This window comes from Scophthalmus maximus, chromosome 10 (genome assembly GCF_022379125.1).
Source record: "Scophthalmus maximus strain ysfricsl-2021 chromosome 10, ASM2237912v1, whole genome shotgun sequence".
NCBI lineage: Eukaryota > Metazoa > Chordata > Actinopteri > Pleuronectiformes > Scophthalmidae > Scophthalmus > Scophthalmus maximus.
In genome coordinates, this window is record NC_061524.1 from 8,020,580 (window position 1) to 8,044,568 (window position 23,989).

Consider the following 23,989-nt stretch of genomic DNA (forward strand, 5'->3'; position numbering starts at 1 on the left):
CGAACATGCCTCGCCTCCATCCTGATGGCTTCCTGTCTGCGAGGGAAGGGTGGGGCTACCGCAAGGTCCGCCGGGGTTGCTGGGAAACGTCACTGTCAGTCTCTCAGTGAGGCAGTCATGCAGGTGCCCGCGCTACCTGTTCATCTCCCAGATAATTAATGTGTACAAGGAGCCGCTAATTGCACTTCTCACTAATGATTTATGGCTTTTGTGAAAGGGGGGAAATTGGGGGAAGTATGTGTGTACACTCTAGTGAGAGAGTACAGCTGGGTGAGGAGACATGATTGATGAAGATGTGTGGATGCTCTGTTGGTGTGGAGAGATTAGACCCCCGGTAGGACAGGGCTATGGGAACACACACACACAGACACACACACACACACACACACATAACTGCTGTCAATGTTGGGCGTATGGATGTGGCTCAATAAGGACAAATATCCTCATTGATTCTTTTTGGGCTTATTCTTATTTACAACTTATTGACTCCTGGTTTCAGTTGAAAGGAGACAAATCAAATGAAAGTGTCATGAGTCAGAAAGAGGCTTGACAATGTCCTTGAATTGTCTTGGTACGTCTCTGTACAATGGGAAAAATCTCCCTTTTTTCTGAAGACAATTTTGGACAACAGTCCTAATCACAAAAACTTCTCAGAGGTCTGCGGTGGAAAACTGTTTGTCCGAACCCTTTTTTAGAGAGGAATGTGTGTGTCTGTACCTGTATGACTATTCAGGCTCAGTTTCTGTGATCAAAAATGTTTGTTTTTTTAAATGCTAATAATTTAAACTTTTCTCTCTCCTTTTTTTTCTTTCTATAGCTTTTAGAGTTTGACAAAGAGCTGTCGGTGTACAAGGATCGCCTGCATGAACTGGAGATTTCATTCCCACCCAGGTAGGACAACTGTAGTTGTTCAAAAGACTAACACCTATAACACAACAGAAATAATAACAAATCATCTCTTTCCTGTGTAAACCATGTATTTGTTAAATTCAATGAGCTAAGAAAATTTTTTTTTTATCAATCATTAAAGCACACATAATCTTGCAGTTTATCAGAAACCAAATTTGAATTTGAATTTTACTGAATTTTAAGATGTATGGTTTTCGCTTGACAGTGAGGCAATGACATGAGTTGAGCAAACCTTGTGCATTAAGAGTCCACCCATAGTGCACATGTTGGTAAAGGCAGTGATTATGCTCACCAGACCTTGGCCATGAAGAGTTATTATTAATATGTAAGATCAAAAGGAGCCGGTCAACCCCCCTCTTTTGTCCAAAATGGTTCCATGAGAGCTGTTTAGATCTGTGCTTGATGGGAATCAGTTGTTAACCGCGATTGGATTTGGTCCCAAACTGCTCCCATGTGTATCTGTGTGTGTGTGTGTGTGTGTGTGTGTGTGTGTGTGTGTGTGTGTGTGTGTGTGTGTTGTGTGTTGTGTGTGTGTGTGTGTGTGTTGTGTGTGTGTGTGTTGTGTTTGTCGGCGTGCGTTGGCTCTGAGTGCCATTGGTATTCCGTCTCAGTGGGACTTGGGGGAAATTGGAGCGGGTGGTCTCCTCTCCTCTTCCTCAAACAAATGCATTTGCAATTAGCCCTTTCAGAGGAGTGGGAGGGCAAACACGCGGCCGGCGTGGAAATATGTTTCGGGAGCAGCGCGTTAATGGTGCTTGACCTTTGCCGTCGGTTGTGACTCAATCAGTGCAGATAATGAAACGCTGTAATCAAACAATAATTACTTGATAAACTGCTCTAGTGGCAGGCGTAGGGCGGTGGGGGATTTTAGAGTGTGAGTGTGTGTGTGTGTCAGCGAGAGTGAGGCTTGAAATACACAGCGCTATCAAAATGTGTGTGTGTGTGTGTGTGTGAGAGAGAGAGAGAGAGTGAGTGTGTGTCAAGGTTCTTCCAGTCCCTGTTTTTTAAATGACTCTGTGTCTTAATCAGGGACCCCATTTACATCACTTTGCATAAGTGACAGGTGGATTTATTGTCCTTTTACACTGGCTGACTTTTGCACCTATCCATATAATACTGAATCATCTCTCCACAGGGAGAAATGAATGTGCTGCAATGGAAGAATGCAAATGATTTCCACATACTTGAGGTGATGATGAATCAAATAGATGGAACCCGGGGAGCAGCATATGAAATTTGATTTGATCTACTCTTGTGTGGGGAACACGCCTGATTGTCAGCCTTGTAATGGGTAGCAGTGGCCTAGTTAAACTTAAACAACCCCCTCCTCCTACTTCTCACACACACACATATATACTTGTACCCCTCCCCCTGTCAGGTCTGCCTTGTGCTCCTTGAGCAATCAAGCCTCAAGGATTGTTCTCCGTCACATAGCCTGCACCGGACCAGCCCCTCACCATCTGTGAGGTTATTACTCTTTTTAATGCAGGCCATCAGAACACACCCTCGCTGACACACGCACGCATGCACACACACTCATGCACGCACACGGCTCACTTTTGTCCAAATCTATAAATCAATAGTGGTCACAAACATTTAATCTGCAAGTTAATTCTGTCTGTTGTCCAGCGCCGGGTAGGAAGTTGTCCCAAAATGAGACGTGCTGTCAGGTGGATAACAAATTGACCGATGGACATATAACATATGTGGCAGCAGTCGCGGTTCAGAAAATTGTATCTCTAGCTTCATATCTTTTGGTAACTACAGCGGATTCCTCCCTGAGCAGCAGCTCATCTCCAATCTTTTGGATTGAACAGTCATACATCTCTGTCCCTATACATACATACACTTGAATTCTTCCTCCTGACATTGCTGCAGACACTCCCAAGTCGCGAAATGCACATCTCTTTACTTTCAAGAATTCGTCTGTCAAAGTTGGCCGTGACAAGTCTAAGTACTTGGGCACTGGGGTGAGGAATTTGCCCGGGCCTCGTCACAGTCGGACCTGGAGCCAGTCGGCCGCCGCGCACTGATCAGCCGCCGTACGACTTATGCAACGCACATGCAGTCGTACACAGGAGCCCGTGTGTGGTTTTCATAGCCAGTGTTCTGCCAGAGAATAGTCGAGTCTATTAATCTGAAACCAATCATTTATTTGGACACAGTTTCTCCATCAGGCGTAATGTACGAGACTCCAACCGGCCATTATGTCATTATCTTTGCGTAGGCCACAGCGCGGCCATTTGAATGAAAATTATGGTAAGTTTTACTATACATTATGGTTCTTTTTATTTCATATTTGAAATGGCATAATAAAGGTAATATGCTCTAAAACATACTAAGGCACCAGTAACTTATTCATGCATTTTGATTGATTTAGGGGAAAGCTTTTAGTACTCCCCTGATCTGATTTCTTTGGCCTTTTTTTGCGTGAGATCGATGCAAAAATTGAATCGGGACCCCGGCTTCAGGAGGAAATGCAGTGGACAATGAGGGAGCAGTGGAAGAATGTATTCTGCCCGTAACATGGTTACTGCGAATGGGCTTTGACGGAGATTTTGAGTGACATAAGTGTGGCGGTACAACTCCATCAATGGACAAACCATGAGTGATTTCATGGCAGCGACATGGTGTGGAAGTTGTGCAGCGATGGTGGGAGGAAAAAGTTGGGAGCAGAAGGAGGAGGAGGAGGAGAGTAAAAGATGGCTGCTGTCCCAGTGTCTGTGTTTGTGAAAGAGGTGGAGAGAGTACTAGTGAGATACAGCTTGTGTTACTAGAAGCATTACAGCTATTTATGCATGTTCACAGACGTTTAGATGTGGTGCTTTGTAAGAGCGAAAAATGTGGAAATTAGGGTTTCTTCTTGGCCAGCGATGAAAAAGTGGCAGCTCCCATCCTTCATCAGCTACTGTTACCTACTTACTTACTCCATGCAGGCTCTTGCAGCTACATGTATACAAAGACATTTATCATCTGGAAAGATGGATGGAAATTAATGTAATGTAATGAAAGAGAAGTAGACCTACCCTGGATTCTTTTTTTTAAACGTTCGGCTGCCAGCAACCTAAAAGTGTAAAGTTTGGGAAATGGCAAGCAGACTGGAAATATTTGTATCTTCATCTGCTTTCAGTCAGTCTGAACATTTTCCTTAAACCTTTCTGGAGGGGCTGTACGTGAGAATGCAAATTTTGCTGCTTTTCCTGTGTGAAAGCATCTTCTGGTGTTTTTTCCATGTATTCCATTGCTTGGCCGAGCACATGTAGAACGAAGGGAATGTGTTAGACCTAACAGGATGGCTCCAGTCCAATGTGTTTGTCAAGTCTAGACTTTGGAAAGACGCAAGGGACCAGAGTGTGGCCCAGAGGTCAAAGAGGTGAAACTAGTGGAGGCAGAAACATAAACAGTTTTGTCTTGGCTATTTGGTTCAGCGTCGGCATGTGAGCTCACATTTTTTTAAAGTGCAGGTTGGGAAACTCCACAACAGTCACAGGTTCATGAATGGCAATGAAGGGCAGAATGACTTTGCCCCTCAAATGAGAGGACGTTTTGGTGACACAAATGGCTTCCTGCCAAGTCCTCAATAACTGCTAATAAGAGCATGAGTGAATTATCAGAGCAGTGGAGGATTTTCTCGAGACTCGTTTTAGCTCATAGGAAGTGCTCACACAGATGGCTCTCCTGCACACAGTGACTGTTGTTGTCCTGCGAACAACACTCTTACCACAACACGCCTGGCCTCTGAAGGCCTGTACGAATGATGTCACCCTCTCACCACGTGTATTTCACTGCCAATACATTCCTCCTATAGCCCAACTGTTTGCATCCTATATGAAGGAGGCTTCTTGTTCCCTGCACTATGAACAACCGTGCTATAAGGAGGTTGTTTAACGACGGTGTTTGGCCACAGCGCTGCGGCCGAGCGACTGTAAGTGTGCGGCTCGTGTCGGCTCAGCGCTGCCACTCGGCCGAGTATTACAGGCTGATCTACTGAACAGGGAACATTGTTTTACAACCATCAGCGCATCCATCATTCTAACTACTAGAGAGCCAGTGAAAATGATGAGGGGCCATTGTGGCGATAATAGCCGGAGATTGTCCGCTGTCATGTGTCATTGCCTCTTGTCTGAGATGATGCCACTGAGTGGGAGGCTTTTGCTTGAAACACTCGCACACGGGGAGAATTGAATGGACGCCATCTGTGTCTGCTCGTCTTCATTTAGAGCAGCTAAAGGCAGAGCATGTCATAGCTGAGCCCCCAGCAGGCTGTGAGCCATGAGCTATTGATGGCATTTCGCTCTGTTTGTACTGCACTATGCCAATGTTGTGCCTGCGAGCCTCCCAGCTCGACAAACTGAAGCAAACATCCAGCTTTATTGATAGCGTTTGGCTGATCTTTTTCGAGTGTGTGTGTGTGTGTGTGTGTGTGTGTGTGTGTGTGTGTGTGTGTGTGTGTGTGTGTGTGTGTGTGTGTGTGTGTGTGTGTGTGTGTGTGTGTGTGTGTGTGTGTGTGTGTGTGTGTGTGTGTGTGTGTGTGTTTTGCCAAGCCTCCCCTGACAACGGCAAACAAACATAGCTGTAGAGGCAGTGAGTCGTTCGAAACCCCACAATTTCTGACTTTTTAGCCGATGCCAGCCCAGCGCTGGCCACTCCCTTGACCCTTGATGTCGCTGATGCTATGACTCTTATCTGCAGCTTCCAGCCCTTTCTGTATTTTCCAAGTTTATATTGCCCTCATTAAATACTGAGCAAGTGAATAGCCCCATTTGTGTCCATGTAGAGCAAAGTAATGGCTTCTGATCGGGAGAAAGGCGCACGTGGGACAAGAAAGTCGGGCCTGGAGCAATGAATTCAGATCAATTCAATTATATTAATTGTACTTATGTAGGGTCAAATCATAACAGACATTTACTCAAGGCACTTTGCAGAGTAAGTTCAAGAGCTTACAACAATATGGAGAGAAACAAAACATGAGCAAGCACTTGGCAACACAAAGAGACATCCGACAGAACCGGACTCTGGGTGGGTGGACGTCCTGTTGCTGGGTTGATAGGAGAGAAATGGGGAGAAGGGGAACGAGAAGAGACCAGGGACTGCTATGTGTACACTTGTGTTCATAGCGCTGTCAGACTGTTTTTTTTATCAATGATGATAATAATTTGTTTTTTCTTAGTGATGTTGGTAGGTAGTCTGGGCTACCAGCATATTTTATCTTTTTATCGTTCATTGTTTGGGTGTGTAGAGACAGTAGCTTGTAAAGTAGAGTAACGTATGCCACGGCAGCCTCTCCCTCGGCTTGGGTGAGGCTGGGTGTCGGTGACACACTGTAGGTAGGGCCCTTGCTCACCTCGCCAGTTTTTCTTCTTTTTTTTCTACTATTGCAAGACAAACAAGCTGACATCGGCCGGAAAGCATGTGAGTAATGTGTCAGCAGCCAAGTCAAACATTAAACCCTAAACCAAGCATGAATGAATGAGCTCTCGATGGGTGATGGAGGGTCTCAATATGTGACTGTAAACACACACACACACACACGTATCATCTGAGATGTGGTCAGCAGCACAAAAGAACGGAAGAACGTGCAGGAAAACAGTATTCTTGCCTCAGCTTCACGCGAGAGGTGGTAGCTGTAAAACTCACGGCAAGATAAATGTTTCAGTTAGCCTAAGGAGTGTCATTTTATGTTTTTTCATCACTTGTGAACTTTTGTAGATTATCAGCTTATTATGTACTGTAAAGATGTTTTTGTTTTTTGATGTAGAATTTCTTTAAAAGCAGCATCTTTTTTTTAGCTGTTACTTTTGAACTTATCTCACACTCAAGAGACAGATGCCGTGTCCCACTTTTATTCTCAATGATGCAACCGTGTTTCAAAAGATTGGACTTGGCAGAATGCTTGATTAATTACTAAATAATATAATCAAATAATGAAAATATATATATTAGTCAACCTTCGAGTTTAGACATACGATCTTTAATTCTACAAAAAGATGAAGTGGTTTTCCCTTAGATTTTTAGGTTGACAACAAATCTGTATTTTTTCCGCCATGGAAGTTAGTGTTCAAAATTGTTTGCGTCTCAACAAATCTATGCACATGTCATAAAGCAGTGGAAATCTGAAATCTGGGAAATATTTTGCTCCGGTGCATGAATTGAGAAGTGAGAACATATTGGTTCAAAAACATCCCAGTCAGGCAGTAGTTCAGCCATTTGACCTGTTATTGTGTGACTGTCATCAAATTATTCTTCCTTAAAGACAAAGAACCTTTATTTAAAGAACAGACTCTCTATTCACACTGTCACATCTGGTCCTCAGCGTTTTCTCATCATTTTTGCTCTCTCCTTTTTATTGTACATCTCTCTTAGGCTGTTTGCGTGTTCTCACTATGTGTGGATACGTTGAAGTGCTGCTCCCCCTCCCACACAGGAACACAATTGTTGGGAGTTATCAGCCTGGCCCATTAATTAGTGTAATTAGTCTTGCTGCAGGCAATAAGTGTCTGATATGAGCTGACGGCCTCCAGCCCACACGCCCTCTCGGACCGTTTACCTTCGCCGATAGGTTTGTGAGCTCGTTAATCAGACACATTTATCATTTTGGCCCCAGTGCGCCGTTCGACTGTTTGCTGTTGCATTAAGACTTGTTATCTCTATTGGAGCCAATGGAGGGTGCGGTAAAACAGAAAGGGGAACAACTTATACCTGCACACACTGGGACACGGAATGGCCCTTTAATGGCCACTGTGAGGTATTTTTAATCAGCTTCCACAATGGCCGGCTGTCATCAAAAATGACGGAACGATAACAGCGTTTTGTCGCTGAAGTGCTTCGGGAAGTTTGCTATCAGCCGGGAGTTCATTGTTTGAAGGAGGTGAGGGGGGAAACTTGATTTTCTCTCAATCTCTTTAACACCAAAATGACCCCGGCTTGTTAGTCAATAAAGCTATAACAGAGTTCCTGATAGCAGGATTGTTCACAGGCTGTTTGAGGCCAGGCACCGTCCCTCAGGAAGCGGGAGCATTCAGGCCACCCGGAAGTCGAGCAGCTCCACAGGCCCTTTGAAGACTTTGCTCTCTTTCACCCTCACTTTGCCTCTTTCTGTCTGATCCGTCTTTATCCCCTCTCCTCTGCCTCCCTGTCTATCTCCGCGTCACTCATCCTATTCTTCATGCTCTTCTTCATTCTCTTTTATCCCGGGATCACTTTGATTAGCATACTAAAAACCCCATGCATTTCCCCCATGGTTTAAGTGCTATTAATGCTAATTGGAGGCAGGGAACTTCTCTAAGTAGCTCTCAGCAGGTCTGTTTGTACACCTGGTAGGGGGCTCTCTCCCTGTGTGTGTGTGTGTGTGTGTGTGTGTGTGTGTGTGTGTGTGTGTGTGTGTGTGTGTGTGTGTGTGTGTGTGTGTGTGTGTGTGTGTGTGTGTGTGTGTGTGTGTGTGTGTGTGTGTGTGTGTGTGTGTGTGTGTGTGTGTGTGTGTGTGTGTGTGTGCGCGTGCGCGTGCGTGCGTGCCCCAGGCTTAACCCCATTACCACATAAGTTGCCATAAACTTACTGACAGATACTGTATGTTCATTATTTACAGAAACGATCCCCCTGACAGCACATATCTCTGCTCGTGTGAGTGAATTTGTAAAATGATCAGTCTGACCGATTTCATTGTACTCTACTCATTGACATAGTTGGAAATAAAAGAGAAATAGCCAGAATTGGTCTAGATATGCACAAAATAGCACTGGAAACATTCACCAATAAGTAATCTTAGACTCCAGAAAATGTCCAGAATCCAGAGTTCATAACAGCAGGAACATGCAGGCGAGGGGTGGCACCCGAGTAGAGCACCTACTTGTTCGCTGTTTTTCTGCCAAATATGTTCAGCCTTTAAGAATGTAAAAGAAAAAAGAGTGAAGTCCAAGAAATTTGCAATCGCTATCACATATTAAAAGTTCAGAAGTAAAAGCACTCTAATGGTGGCCTGACAGTTTCTAAATCTTCTGCTCAGATGAAACATTAAAATCAGCCAGCATTCTTGTGCTTTTAGAATCACACTGTACATACAACCAACTGCTAACTGTCCCTCTGCATTTAGTCCATGTGTATTAGTCAAGAGTTTTGGTTGAAATGATGTTCTGTACTCATATTACCACTAGAACTTGTAGTGGTGGTTGCAGCTGCAGCCGTAGTATCAGACACGTAAAGTCATTTGAATGCAAACATACAGTACATATAAAGCAACCACAGCTAAATGCTTACTAAACACAGTCTGCCTTTGCACAAAGTCCAGTAAAGCCATCAGAGCTTGGTAAGTGTGATGAATCGAAGGCCTAGCGTGTGTGTGTGTGTGTGTGTGTGTTTATTTTATCATTAGGATATCACCATTCCCAAAGAGGAGGCACTTTGTGCTATGCTACGGTTTGCACGCGTGGCACTGGAGGAGCAAATTGGATTGGTACTACAGTGTGTAAGCCCAGTCTTACATCCTGATGAGCGCCGACAAACAAATTGGATTGGTGGCGTGTAAATCTGAAGCACTTTGATGAGTCGAAGGGGCAAATTGAATTCTCAACAATGTAAATCTGTATCAGCTCAATGGCTCCCCGCTCGACTCCAGCCCTGCCGCCGCTTAAATCATACGATTGTTCCCTGCTGTTCCAAGACATAATCTCTCTCTTGGCCATTTGCCGCGGCACCTAATCTGTTTTTGATGACCGTGTAGGGATGGAGCTATACATATGGGCAACTGGATCTCCCTCTGGCCCACTCCGCCTAAAGCTCTCTCATTCCCTCCTCTTTTTTATTTTCCCTCTCTCTCTCAACCACAAACACACACTCACACTCACACAACCTGTACAGTTGGCAGAGAAAGACCCATTTGATTGAGCCATCCATGTGTGTTGATTCAAGAGATTACTCAGATGATTGGTCATACTAATGGACCTCCTGTTTTCTCTGGAAAACATTTTGATCATCGTCTCCGAGATAAGGCGGATGACGTGACGTCTCATATTTATTGCTCCTCTGCAGCCGTGTTGATTCGCATGCATCATATTTATTGCTCTCCTCGTGGGCTTTTGCTTTAGTGTCTCGTTCCTTTTGCGCGGCACTGTACTAGAATATAAAGTCCCTTATTACCTGGATAGCATTTAAACGCTCATAAATTACGAGATGTTCTTAGGTGTTTATCGTGCGTCATTTGTATTTTTCTGATTTGTGTCTTTTCAGTTATCCGTACAGTGAAGACAGCAGTCAGGGGAAGCAGTACATGAACACCAGATGCCCCGCCTGGTGCGACCGAATCCTCATGTCTCCTTCTGCCAGAGACCTGGTCTTAAAGGTGAGCCTGAATCTGACGCTTTGTATCCACATCCACAGGGTTTTTGTTCTTGACCCACACGTCCTCACTCCCCCCTCCACTAAAACACAGGGGTCTTTATTAATGCCGCACTCTTTATTTCCACAACTCCTTCGTCCTTGATCCACATTACCCTCCTCTCCTCGGTCACTTCACAGATGGAAGGATGAGGTGTCTGTGAATATTAATTCGCAGCGCTAAGCCATGGGTCCACTTACACAGTGTATATATTCCAGACATATAGAGTTCCAGTGGGCACCCATCTTGTTCATAAAACCACAGATCTGTTTCCTTCCTCCGAGAGTTGAACCCTGCAGGAACCCGCTCGGCTTCTTAATCCATCGCAGCATTGTAAACTGTAACCGATCTGCCACCTCCGCCTACAGCCTGTGCTTCAGTCTGTTCACTCATGATTATTTAGTCTTTTGGGCTACTCAATTTTTTTTAATTTTTACACCTAAATTATATATTAGGGTTTTTTAAATGCACTGACTGACTGGAGACAGATGTACTTTGTGTCTGAGATGGCAACGAGTCACAGAAGTTACAGATGGATGCAAAAGTCCTTTGTTGCCTCTGAAAGGAGTCAGAAAAGATGCTAAAATGAGTCCATCCATTCGTATGTCATGTTTCCATCTCTGCAGTTCAGAGCTGCTGCTGATAAATACCACTGACGACTGCAGAGTCATTTGACCAAGGAATTAAGGCTGATATCACCTTTTCCCACTGAAGACAAAAGTTGTTGTTTTTTGGTCCAGTGTGAAAAGAGATCCACCATGCAGCTTTGCAAAGGTTTCCCCAACCTAACCTCTTGATATAAAAATAATAATAATAATACATTTTATTTATAGAGCACTTTTCATTGCTAAAAGCAATCTCAAAGTGCTAGTGATATCGATGAAGTGCTGTGACAACCAAAAAGCAGTAAGCTCAGCTTTGACTTTTGAGGGTTTCCGGTGCTGGAACACACAGTCTTTCATCTGTTAATGTGTGTAAAAACAAAGCAGCAGTGTGTATTGTACAGTAGCATGCCTCCGCAGGGGGGCTGCTCAGGAAGTTTGTCTTTCTTTTGTCTGCCACAGATGAGAAATTCCTTCCTGACCTTTCTTCTTTACTGACTGAAACGTCACAAGGTCTCTGCAGTCTCTAGAACAATAACACTGAACACTGTATCACAGTACAGCCCTGCTTATACTCCTGTAGAGAAGTGACACCCTCGTTGCGACGTAGTCACGTACCCTGATGCCGAGCGCCTGCCCAGAAATGTAGCTATACAATGCAGAACGCAACCACTGTAATTGGTCCGTTAGGTAGCATCACATTTAGTCTTACCATGTACGAGAGACAACAGTGGTGAAAAGTAAGAAAAGGGATTTTTTTTGTTGTCTTGGACTGATGACGAGGTGGAGCTAGTACGTAAAAATAAGTATTTATAACGTATTGCCTTCACCGCTGGTAGTCGAGTCTTGACTCATATGAACCAATCAGGAAGCGAATGCGGGTGACTGCGCCATCGTTTCCAAACAGCTCTTTTTCCCCATCCAGACTACAATACTTCAAACTTCACTTTCAGGCTAAAACATGTTTGAAACTTGTTTGAAGGACATGTTGAAACTCAACACAGTAGCATAGAAACCCTCCTGCCAACTAGTGTCTCGGCGGTGTAACTGCAGAGCGACTCAGACACAACAGTGAACGAGTGCAGATTCTTACAACAGCGTAGGTGTAAAACACACTGTCAATCATTTTTAACGTTACGCCCAGGTTGTTTTCACCAATTGAGTGTGTCAGAATTATGAAAAAAAGTGTTTTCTCAAACACACACACACGCGCACACATACACAGCTGGGTTGTTGTTTGCTTTTCTTCCCCTTAAGCACCGGCTAATTGCTTGTAATGCAGGAACAGAGTGGAACAGTTAGTGTGTTCGCAGATTGGCTGATGATTCACTGAGCACACACTCTCTGGCTCTGAGCGTTACAGATTGTTGAGACATGGGCCCGTAAACAGCCCAGCGTGAGGCGTCATCTATCATGGCACGGTCGGTTAACTCGCCATCATGTTATTTTCTGCTTGCCGAGCCCTAACACGCCAAAGGTTGCCTGCTGGCCGTGCGGCGCGGCACCAGCTCCGGGAGGGCCAGTAATGAATGTTTATCCGAGCGAGCGCTCCCTCTCCGCCGGTGGGCCCCGGGTAATTTGTTTATCTGTCTAAAGATTATGCAGCCCGAAAAATCCACAATTTTATGCTGCCTTTGTAAATTATCAAGTGTGTGTTTGATGAATGTATCTGGGGCTGTGGGAGGCGGGAGCTCGGGGGGCCGGCTGCCAGACAAATAGCGAGGTGGCAGTGCGTGGCCCGCTAGAAAGAGGTAGTGAGGTGGAGGCGCACAGTGTGCTGACCCTGCTCCGCTGCAGGATTGGTCTGAAGTTAATTTGGATTCTGCTTTATGGTTCATTCTCAGGCTCTCTGTCTCTTTCGTCTGAAGCGCCAGTGCAGATCACCGAGACACAACTGGTAGCACCCACCCACCAGCCAGTGTGTGTGTGTGTGTGTGTGTGTGCGCGCGCGTACATGGGGGTTGGGGCGGCTGTTTAAAAAGTCTTTAGTTCGACCAGACAAGTGTGATTTATACTCCAGTCTGCAGATTCATGTGTGAGTGGGTAACGGCTTCTTTGTGCAAAGACAGTGATATTGAAACACGATTCTCTCACATGGGCACTTAGATGGCAGTGGGAGTGTATTTGGTTCGAGAGGCAAATGTCCACTTTGTAATTCACCGCTGCTTCCCATTTCTCTCCGCTGCGCTGCACGTTAGTTTCAAAGTAAAAATATCTCTGCAGAGTTTCTAAAGGTGCGTTCACTCTGTAGCAGTGATTCATTGAAGGAATTCAACTAAATCAATTCATATTTTACATTACATTTGTGATAATGAAAAAAATATATATAACAAATATGTTTCTGACCTTCCTTTAGTCAGTGATTGATTTTTTTTTGATGTGCCTGTAAATTGGCTTAATCTATAATGAATTAGGTATACAATAATGTCTAAGCTACTTAACAGTAGCTGTGTTCCCCTGATTATATATCTAAAGTTACAAAGTGAATATTGATTGAACTGGTGACACAATAAACTTTTGTTACTACCAGATTAACCAATGTAACAACTCCAAAACAGTTGCCACCTCAAAGACATATTGGGGCCCACTCTTATTTAGAAAGGTTAAGGAAACCTAATCCTGTGTTTAATTGTGTTTAATGAAGCTGGTACATTGTTTGCTCTTCCATGAATGTGTCATAAAACCTGATACAAGCATGTAATGACTGTACAGTGTAAACACACACACAGGGTGCTGCTGACTGTGCACCCTGTGTGTACTCGTCCCTTCACACGATGAGTTCGACAATTGTTCATCACATTTTTTCATCACAAAAATATTTTTGTGTTTTGTTTTGTGTCTCCACAGCCTGAAAACGAAGAGAAGTCTATAGTCTATGACAACATTGGGCCCAATGTCTGCATGGGGGACCACAAGGTAACACACATCCTCACTTTGTGTGATTGTGCTGTTGTGAATGAACTGTTGATTGTGATCCTGATCGTGGAGCAAAAACGAGGCAGATATACGTGTCAACACATTTGGTGAATCAACTACGTATTGTACATAAGCTGCTTTCAGACATGCACTGAAGTCCAGACGTTTTCATGACTTGTGAGTGCATTTCACCCACTAGCATTTCTACACATTTCTGGAATAACGCTGCTCAACAATAAGCCCTTATTTCCAGGAAGAAGCTTTAAAATGAAGGAGAGAGGTCATTGTACAAGAGAGTGTGTGTGTGTGTGTGTGTGTGTGTGTGTGTGTGTGTGTGTGTGTGTGTGTGTGTGTGTGTGTGTGTGTGTGTGTGTGTGTGTGTGTGTGTAAAGCTGACTGTATATAAAGTGTTTAACACTGTTGCTTCAGTCTCTGCGCTGTCAGACGGAAGGCCCTGTGCTGGAAGAGAGGCGCCTTAAGTCAGGTCTTTCATCATCACTTAGTGCGATGTGGGCAGTAGTGTGTGTGTGCGAGGTAACCCGAGCACACTGACTTGTACTGCAGCGGCCGTCACCTCGCAGCCACACACCACCGCTAAAATCACAGCTGGCTATGTTTAAAAAAATGTCCGATGTAGTTAGCACGCGGACGCAAAAATGCATGGGCCTGGTATGTGAGTTTAACCTGTGTCTCGTCGGTGCTGAGAGAGGGAGAGAGTGAACTCTTGTCCTGGAGAGCATTAATAAAGTCTTCAGCATGTACTTTCTAACTGTGCCTCGTCTCTGTTCCCTCCCCGGCAGCCTGTCTTCCTGTCCTTCCGAATAACAGCGGGGGCAGGTAAACCTAATGCAAATAAGCACAAGTGTTGTGTGGTGCAGTGATGTCGTGGTAAATATTAATTTTTTCTTTATTATAATTCTTCCCATTGTTGCTACTGTTTGCTTTGATTTGCTTGACCCTTTTTCTCATTACTGTGCACAACAGTATTTCTGAAAGGCCAATAAAAAATAAAAAGTGCCTTGATTGAAGAGTTTTATTCTGGAATAAAACTCCATCAGTGGAAAAATGTGACACGACTGCTTAAAATGCTTTTGTTCATTTTAAGACATTTGCTTTACACCACTTGAGCTGCATCTCGTACGTTAACTCAGAGAAGTCGGCATCAGGTCATTTTTCTTTGACTGAAGTGACGTCTTGGAATTTAAGGAATAAAGCTTTTCTCTTTTCTTTCTTTCCTTTTTTCCTCCACAGGGAAGAGTTGCCAAAGGGGGGGAGAACATATTTCGTGAAGCGCCTCTGTGAGAACACCGGAGAAACAAACAGGATGGACACACACAAACACACAACCACACACACACACTGACACTCACACACACACACACAAACACACACACACGCACACACACGTATGCGCACACACACTTTGCACAAGCGTACACTGAAGAACCTAGACAAACTTTTTTCAGCCGTGCTGACCAGTTGCAGTTGTCCTGACACCTCATTCATACGAAAACCGCAGCCCCTTTCTCTCTCCATAAAACACTTGCCGAGATGTGGACGAGCGCCCGAGGGCCCCGGCTCCAGACAAGACACACATCGCTGACCTCACCGTTGCCATGCAACCCCATTCCCCCCGAGAGGAGAAAAGCAGGACGGACGACTCTTTTCCACGCCACAGCCTCATTTGCCAAAACTCTAATTGAAATCAGTCTTACTACATACTTTAAGACACCGTGCTTGCCATTTTTAGGTATGCCTCTGTGTATAGGAACTACTTTCCATACAGTATGTAAGGTGTTTAAAAAAAACAAAAGTGCAATGCAAAAAAGTTGTGTATCTATATTGTTAGGTTTATTTGTACATTAGACATTATAACATAGAGTTTGTTGATGAATTTAGTGCCGTTCTCTTCTCTGACCAAACTCCTTGGTCCCATTGTTAGAATAGACCGATCTTTTCAGTTTAGTTCAACAATTTATATACATATACATATATATATATTATTATTTTTTGGGGGTTTTTGAGTTGTTGTTGTTTTTGTGTGCACAACACACTGCCATGCCTGACATCAGTTGAGTCTCATTTTATATACTGTACTTTTTAAAGAGATAATTTATGATTCTTACCAAAATGTTTATGCTGAAGTGGCGAGCAGGGGGCCGAGCGTCGACCGTGACCTTTTGACGAGTCAGTGCAAGACGAGAGAAACCGGAGGAGAGAGAAAAAAAAACCTATTCAGTGACTCGTCGCCTATCCAAGAATGTTTTAAGCAGTGCCATAGAGACCATGCAAGTATATAAGATAATGTTTCATACATAGCACTCTCACGTTATTATTCTCACTCTAACTTATTTCTATGATATTATGATTCTGAATGTGATATTTTTAGATAGGCTTGGGTATCCTTAAAATGTAAACTTCTTCTTGTCTATTTTTGTTACTGCGTTATGGTGCCAAGTATCCCACACAGAAATGAAGTGTGTACGAGTTATAAAATACTTAAGTCAGATGGTAAAGGTATTGATTACGAAATGTAAAACACAAAAAAGAGAGAGAAACTCTAAGCGCGGGGGGAGAGAGCAGGAAGACTTGCTTTTTATTTGTTTTGTATGTAGCCTTCAGCAGCCTTCACTGCAAATAATTTGAGCATTACAGGGTGTGTTTGGAGACGCCAGCGTTTCTTTTTAACGATTTCATTTACTACACTACAGATTTCCGATTTGTGTGGAGCCGTCAGATTGATCCTCCGTGATTTTTTTTTTTTTTTTTAAATAAATCTAAATCACCTTAAGTAGAAATGATTTTGTGCCTGCCACAGAATTTATGTTGTCTCGTGCGATTTGGTTCTTAGGCAAAAAGTGTAAAACGAAAAAAAAAGAAATGAAACCTGCTTGTTTTCGTTCCTGCTGGGCTTTGTGAGTTTACTGTAGGAGTATAAGCCGCAGTTTTTTCTTCACTCCATCTTATAAAGGCTGATAGAGATTTTATTCTAGCCCCTTCTGGACGGCCTGGCCTCTACTGTAAGTGATGCAGTTCTCAAGCAATAAAAAAACAAACCATAGAGCTCAACGGTTGTTTGTCCTCATTGTTCCTCTTCACAGCACAACAAGTGTGAAATATTGTATGAAAATCATTTAGCCTTCCACACCATCATCAGTGTATTGTTATTATTATTACAGCATAGTGATGATAGTGGGGAAACACCAGGGTTAGCTGACTGAAGATGGGCCTCTGCACAGCAGCAAACGAAAAATAATATTCCTATGGGCCTGTACTGTTGTAAGATTGACTAATGTAGGATATTCATATTCTCCACTTCCAAAGCCCCACAAAAAAATCTGCCACCACTTTGCATCTGTGAGCCACAAATGAATCACATCAATCCATTTTTAAACTTCTTGTAACATTTGAAAAATAATTGTGCAATTTAGACAGGACTTTTTGTGTAATTTGTTTCCTGAATATGAGTCTCAACAGTTCAGTCAATCCAATCATTTATTTGGGTTAATTTAGGGGAATTTTTTAGTTAAAAAAAGTGCTGATATAGTATCAGGAGTAGTATTTTCCTGCTTCGTTTTTCCTGCTTCAGAATCACAAGATCTGACATGGAAGGATTCACTCGATGCTCGGATTATTAGAGATTCTTAAATAACGTGACGTGATTTCCTGACTGTTAATTCCAGATTGGCAGAAGAATCCAGAGGGAGAGTGTGCAGACTGCCGGGGAATGACACCAAGTGCAGCGGCGCGCTAGAGACAGAGGGGGCGCACTTCTGCCAGAGGAGCTCCACTTCACCCGAGTCCGAGCTGAGAACGGATCCATCAGGTGTTTTTTCACCAGACCTCGAACATCACAGGCCCAAACTGTCACCAGACAAGTTCTTGAAATAAATTAATCAAGCGTTAAAAAGAATCAATATCAAATTATCTTTTAAAGGAGAACAGACTCGTGGGAGAGACTTTGGTGAAACAGCTATATCCCACAAATATACTACAAATAATAACACGTTTTAAATTAATAGCAATAAAAACGAAAATGGTAATAACAATAATTATGGCACGTTTTGAAATAGTATGACTGATGACAAATATTCGTTTTAAATTAAATACCTTATATTTATCTGTTTGCTATAATAAAAAATAAAAATAATGCAGTATAGAATTTTTATCCACTATTAACAAAAATAAAAGCAGAACCTAAAAAGAAATGAAAGTATCACATGGCCCTTTTTTTATATTATTATTATTATTATTTGTATTATCTGGTCGCAATATAATGTTTTATTATTTAAAAAAGAATAAAACAATTAGTGCCTTATTTTCCGTCATGAATCCTCCAATCTTTTCGAAATTATAAACCATCCTTACACCAGCATTATTCCTCCAAAAGCACCATCGTTCCCAATAACGAAATTCAATTATCGATAGTCATGAATTTGTCTTTTAATTTATATTAAGCCCATACATTCAAACAAAACCCATAATAAAAAACAAAAAACAAAAAAAATGCTTGTTAAATAATTTATTCATAATACAAAGTGTTTTTTTCTTTTCTTTTCTTCCTATAACCTTCCCGGAAGCAATAATACTCTTTAATTTCCAACATAAGTCCAGTTTGTCTCTTCCGCTGTGTGGTGATGAGGTAAAAACATAAAACTCTTTCAAATTGAAACAAAAAAAGAAGAAGAACAGAAAAGTGTGTATCTGGTGTGACGTCGTGAAAACAAGCGGGTGTTTTTTTTTTCTTCCTTTACAGTGATTATTATTTACAGCATTTTTGTTGCGCTTATACATTTGTGTGCCGGTTGCTGAACGGAGGATTTGAGCAGGTTAGAGGAAAGTGGGGGGGGGGGGGGGGGGGGGCACGACTTTGCTCTGCAGGGATAAAAACCAAGCAGCGGGAATATCTGGGAGGGAATAAGCGCGTCAGGGCTGCGGAGGGAAGAAGAAGGAAAAAAAGAAAGAAAGGCGGCCACGTTTCCACTCGCGGAAACAACATAACTTATTTCAGTAAAAAATATATATACACACAATCTCACGTACATTTTTTTTTTCTCAATCCTTTAGGCTACAGCACTAAAGCATTCATTCATCTCCAACCTGCGCCCCCCCACCATCGAAACCTTCTGAGGACAGTGGATACCCTGGTTAGACTGAGCTTTACAAGCATCGCAGGCCCCGTTCACACCTGCACCTCGACCACATGCGTCCGGGACCCGGACCAGTGTTGGATTCTCATCAGCTTCAAGACCTCCTCCCATAAGACTGCGTGGAGAAAAACCATGTTGCTTTTTGTTTAAACAACAACAAAAAAAAAATATGACAATATCATTTGTCTTCAGATGAAAAATTAGATAACTAATAGCAGAACTGACAATTACATCATCAGCCATCAAACGTGGGGTTCGGGGACGAGAGCGGAGGCCTCGCTGACCTCAAGGTGCCTGACGTGGGGTCAAGTCAAAAAATACAGATAACGATAATGTAACAAATGTCATTAGTTGCACTTGCAGGAGAAACGGTAAAGCAGCAAGAAGTGCCGAAGTAACGAAGTCACGCTAAATAAAATCCAACACTGATCCGGATCGTACGTTCGTGTTTTGTTTTTTTACATTTACACCATGTTGTTAAAACTCCACTTGTTGTGTGTGTGTGTGTGTGTGTGTGTGTGTGTGTGCGTGTGTGAGAGAGAGAGACACTCACTGCCGAGTACAGTCCGATATCTGTGTCCTTTTTTCCGACTGACGTGAACTCGTCATGGTCAGTCAGCTGGCAGTGCAGTGTGTGTGTGTGTGTGTGTGTGTGTGTGTGTGTGTGTGTGTGTGTGAGAAAAGTGGGTTTGGATGCAGCCAACGCGTCCTCAGCGCGTCTTTGCGCACGCTTGGTTGTTTTGTTTTTTCAAAACTCGATCCCCTCTCAGACGCATGTTCGTCACGTCAGGTGGAAAGGGGGTCCGAAAGAGTGCGACGAGTCTCTGCTGGACCCTCCCCCCCCTCCCCCACCACGTTGCCCCCCCCACCCCACCCCCTCAGCAGCTGAGGGCACCATCACAACGTGTCCGAGCTGTTGCTGCACGGGCTGATCAGCGCCAGGTTGGTGGCCTTGTGCTTTTTCAACAGTCTCGTGATTTTCTCGTCGTCCGAGTTCGGGTCCAGCGGCTTGTTGTACTCGTCGTCCTCCTCGTTGTCCGAGCTCTCCTTCATCTTCTCCGTCTCGGAGTCGTGCTTCTTCTTGGCCGTGGCCATTTCCGCCGCGTGTCTCTTCCGCCATTTGGTTCTTCTGTTCTGGAACCAAACCTGTCGACGAGGAGGAGGAGGAGGAGGAGAGAGGGCACAGTGAGATGATGCTCAACAGGTCCAGATAGAAACAACCACGACAGGTGTAAACTATCCTGTACACAAATACAAGTTATCATATTAATAATATGAACAATTATAATAATAAGCAGGTTGTATATCATTATTCAGATACAGCTTGTCTTTCTTGACCTGCACTGCTAAAAGTGAGATCTCACAGTTTCAACGACTCCTCTCATTATAATACAAATAATAATCATAATAATCACAATCATAATAATCATAATTTCTACATTTTCTATAGACATGTTTCCAGACAGGTGTCTCCGTACCTTCACTTGGCTCTCGGTCATGCCTAGGGAGTAGGCCAGGCGCGCTCTCTCCGGCCCGGCCAGGTACTTGGTCTGCTCGAAGGTCTTTTCCAGCGCGAAGATCTGCTGTCCAGAAAACGTGGGTCTGGAGTGTTTCTTCTTTCCGTCCTTGTCCAGCATGATGTTCCCCTGAGCTGTTGAAAAGAGACACAGCAGAGCAGACACGGGTTATGTGATTGAACGTGGAAGTTGATGTAAAACTTTTATTATTATTATTATTGTTATTATTATTATTATTATTATTATTATTAATAAACTGTGCTGCAAGTAAAAATGTGACGCTACTAAATGTTACACGTTTACAAAACGAGCCCCAAAAATATTCCCCAAAAAACTCCTCAGTGTCTGAGCAACATGGGGAGTTTACTGACTGATTGTTTACGATGGTTCATTGAGTCATATATTTTTGAATTATTATTTTACAGGTCTAAAAGTCCTGCCAAGTGTCACAGTATTAATATTTAATGTTGTGTTAGACACTTCAGTGTCTGACGAGCACTAACACCTTCATGGTGAATGTTGTCTATTAAAAAGCTATATACATATATTAATAAAACTAGATTTAGATTTTCTGAGATTACTATAAAAAATACAATATCGCTGGATCATTTTTTGTGTAATGACAGGACTCGTACAAGAACCATATAAAATCACAAGACAAGCCAAACGTATAATAACGATAATAATTCTGCCAGCCCACAGTGGAGCCCTGGCTATTTTATGAATTTACACAATTCATAAACGAACGATTCAAGTGCACAGGCAAGAGAGACACGACTTACTGGGACAGTGAAGCCGCGGGTCCCTCCACGGGGATCCCTGCATCACCCCGGGCCAGAAAATGGGCGCCCTGCCCGGCAGCTCGGCCAGGGGCTTCGGGTACCGCGACACCGCCGGGCTGAAGTACATCCCCGCCGCGGCGGCGGCTGCGGTGGTGGCCAGGCCGTTTATCCTGGGGAAGCCGGACAGCAGCTGCCCGGCCGTGGTGATGGGTCTCCCCAGGATGTCGCTTATTCCGTGCGGGGTGCCCCCGGCGAGGTGGGAGTTCAGGTTGGAGAACGACGGCGCCTTGAAGCCCGCCGGGTTCTGCTGCAGCGCGTACGGGAACAGGGACGTCTTCATCTCGGTCATGTTGTGCAGCGCCGCCAGCGGGGTGCTGCCCAGGACGAAAGCACTCTGCCGGTTAGCCTCCATCTGCCCGACCGCTAACATTTGTGAACATGAAACACCAAACTCACTTGGGAAGAAAAAAAAAAAACGGGGAAGGGAAAAACAAGGAGAAAGTCAAAGGGCGCAGAGCGGGACTGTGGTGTTCAGGAGCCGCTCGATGTCCGTCCTCTCGCGAAGTATCCCGGCTGGAGGAGGACCAAGACTTGGAGCCAAAACACCCCAAGTTCTTTTCTCTCGGGAGGCGAAGCGCTTCCGTCAAACTCCCGCGAAAACTGTCTTTCCTCGTGTTTGTTTTGGTCGGAGCTCTGTCAGCTGGGAGGCGGCTGCGCGCGTCCGCCACAGGGATCCTCGCGGAAGTGGGTCCGCCGTGGTGATGCTCTCAGTGGCTTTGATGGGAACCATTAAGGGTCTCGGCGGCTCTCGCCATCAATTGACTCGCTCTCAGCTCCAGAGTGAAGCGCGACCAGCTGATAACAGCGCGGCCACCTGAACGCGCGCCATTCCCATTGGACGGGGCCCGAGTGTGACAGCGCCGCGATTGGCCGAGAGGGAAACTCCGCCGCTTCACACGTGCGGTCTCCGCTGGAACTGCGGCTGCCTTCACGCGCCGTCGGAAAGGGGAACTTTTTTTTTTTTTTTTTTTGGTGAGCTGCAGAATGAGTGAGCCGTTGTTAGTGCTTCAATGACCGACTGGATTTATTAATGACGGATGATGTTTCGTCGTCTGAAAGATACGTTATGTACCGAGTCAACGCCAGGAGAAAATAAGCTAACATGGTAAATAGGATAGTTGGATTTATATGGGCCTATGCTTCATAGAAAAAGTTTTTTTTTTACTTTAAATAAATCTAAAAAATGTTTTCTTTTTTACTTCAATTCATGAAAATCAGAGAGAATTTCTCAAAATGTTCTGTACCATGTGAGCAATACAGAACAAACAAAATCATGCTAAAATCAATTGAATGTGGATCCAAGAATCTTACAGACAGGGTCTGTCTGAGGAGACCCTGAATGCACCACGCCAGCCACACTCTATTAAGATCTTTTAGCTGCTGTTAATGATGCGTCTCCCGGCGTGGAAATCATTGTTTCCACATATGACAAAGAATATACATTTACATTATGAGCTGCTGAGTGTATTAAAAGTGGGACATGGACCCGGCGGCGGCGAGGAGCGAATCTTTACGATGTTAGTGACTCAGACAGAGAAGACACGGGGACATTACTCTGTTTAGCCAACTTAATTTGTCGTAAAAAATAAATAAATACAAAAAGATAATTTTACATTCGATTTTTGAAAGATGATAGACCATATTTGATATGATAATATGTTCATGCTTATGACTTTTCGTCCAGGCAGCGTGTTTTGTCTTTTTTCATTTTGGTTTATTTCCTTTGCTCAAGCAGTTGTGTCGTTGATTCATTTTTACTTTGTAGAATGAGATAAATGAGTTATTCCGGTCGTGGTTGTTTTCCACCTTCTAAAAATGTTTTATTCTTTTTAATCTCTTCACTCCACCTTGTTGAACATCAGTGTTTCAGGGTGAAAGCAAATAAACAAAAGTGAAGCGGATCATTTTGAGAGTAGCTACAAAGTCTTTAAAAGGACGGAGCTGGATTTTATATGAGGGAGATAATCCCTGTTTTTCTTTTCTTTCTTTTTTTTGGGGGGGGGGGGCAAACGTGTTATTACGGTGACTGAGAATGTGTGTATATGTATATGTATATGTGTGTGTGTGTGTGTGTGTGTGTGTGTGTGTGTGTGTGTGTGTGTGAGTCTGTGTGTGTGTGTGTGTGTGTGTGTGTGTGAGTGAGTGAGAAAAAAGCCTCCAGGCTCCAGTCATCACTCTGAGTGCTGTAATATTTTATGGAGATGTGAGCAGGTTGTAAGAGTGAAATATGGGCCACGTTAGCATTTGAAAGGCTCCGGCGAATGCACCTTGCTGCCCATTTGCTCACCGGGGAAAGATTGTGGATTTTAAAAGGTTTTTCAACGCGAGGTGATTCACAATTTTGACTGTATTTCTCCAGGCTGCAGGGGGATGCAGTACACACACTTTTTCTAATCCTGTTAATGTCCCTCTATCTCTAATTTATTCCCATATATCTCCCCCTGATGATATACATTGATTTTATTATCTTGTTTTAAGGTCTTTCTAAAAATGATCACTGCAGGAGAAGCTGTTGGGAGAAGAAGAAAAAAAAAGAAAAGAAAAGAAAAGCGGATTATATATTTTCTTGCCAGACACCCGTTGCTCAATCTACTTCGTCTTTGCAAAAAAAATGATGGTGGAGTTAAATGGAGCAGTTAGTGGCTGACCCAGCGTGAGATCAATTACAGAAAGATTGGCACTT

The 23,989-nt window shown here is 43.6% G+C and overlaps 2 protein-coding genes across 3 annotated transcripts in view; one reads left to right on the forward strand and one right to left on the reverse strand.

Annotated features, from left to right (window-relative positions):
* The window catches only part of LOC118283723 (inositol polyphosphate-5-phosphatase A), a 123,196-nt gene extending 106,330 nt beyond the window's left edge, over window positions 1-16,866 (forward strand). The window contains exons 12-16 of one of the 2 annotated variants that reach the window (XM_035606009.2): window positions 818-891; window positions 10,132-10,243; window positions 13,729-13,797; window positions 14,598-14,634; window positions 15,049-16,866. In XM_035606009.2, the coding sequence (XP_035461902.1) occupies window positions 818-891; window positions 10,132-10,243; window positions 13,729-13,797; window positions 14,598-14,634; window positions 15,049-15,086 (330 nt within the window). In that variant the 3' untranslated portion in view covers window positions 15,087-16,866. Of the gene's footprint in view, window positions 1-817; window positions 892-10,131; window positions 10,244-13,728; window positions 13,798-14,597; window positions 14,686-15,048 lie in introns of both variants that reach the window. The other variant, XM_035606008.2, reaches the window with a different exon arrangement.
* Window positions 16,867-18,304: 1,438 nt separating this feature from the next.
* Window positions 18,305-23,312, reverse strand: nkx6.2 (NK6 homeobox 2). Its single transcript, XM_035606499.2, has 3 exons — window positions 21,247-23,312; window positions 20,426-20,598; window positions 18,305-20,093 (listed from the first exon to the last, which is right to left on the reverse strand). Exons 1-3 carry the CDS (start codon window positions 21,674-21,676, stop codon window positions 19,845-19,847), a joined length of 852 nt encoding a protein of 283 aa, XP_035462392.1. The 5' UTR covers window positions 21,677-23,312; the 3' UTR covers window positions 18,305-19,844.
* Window positions 23,313-23,989: the final 677 nt, after the last annotated feature.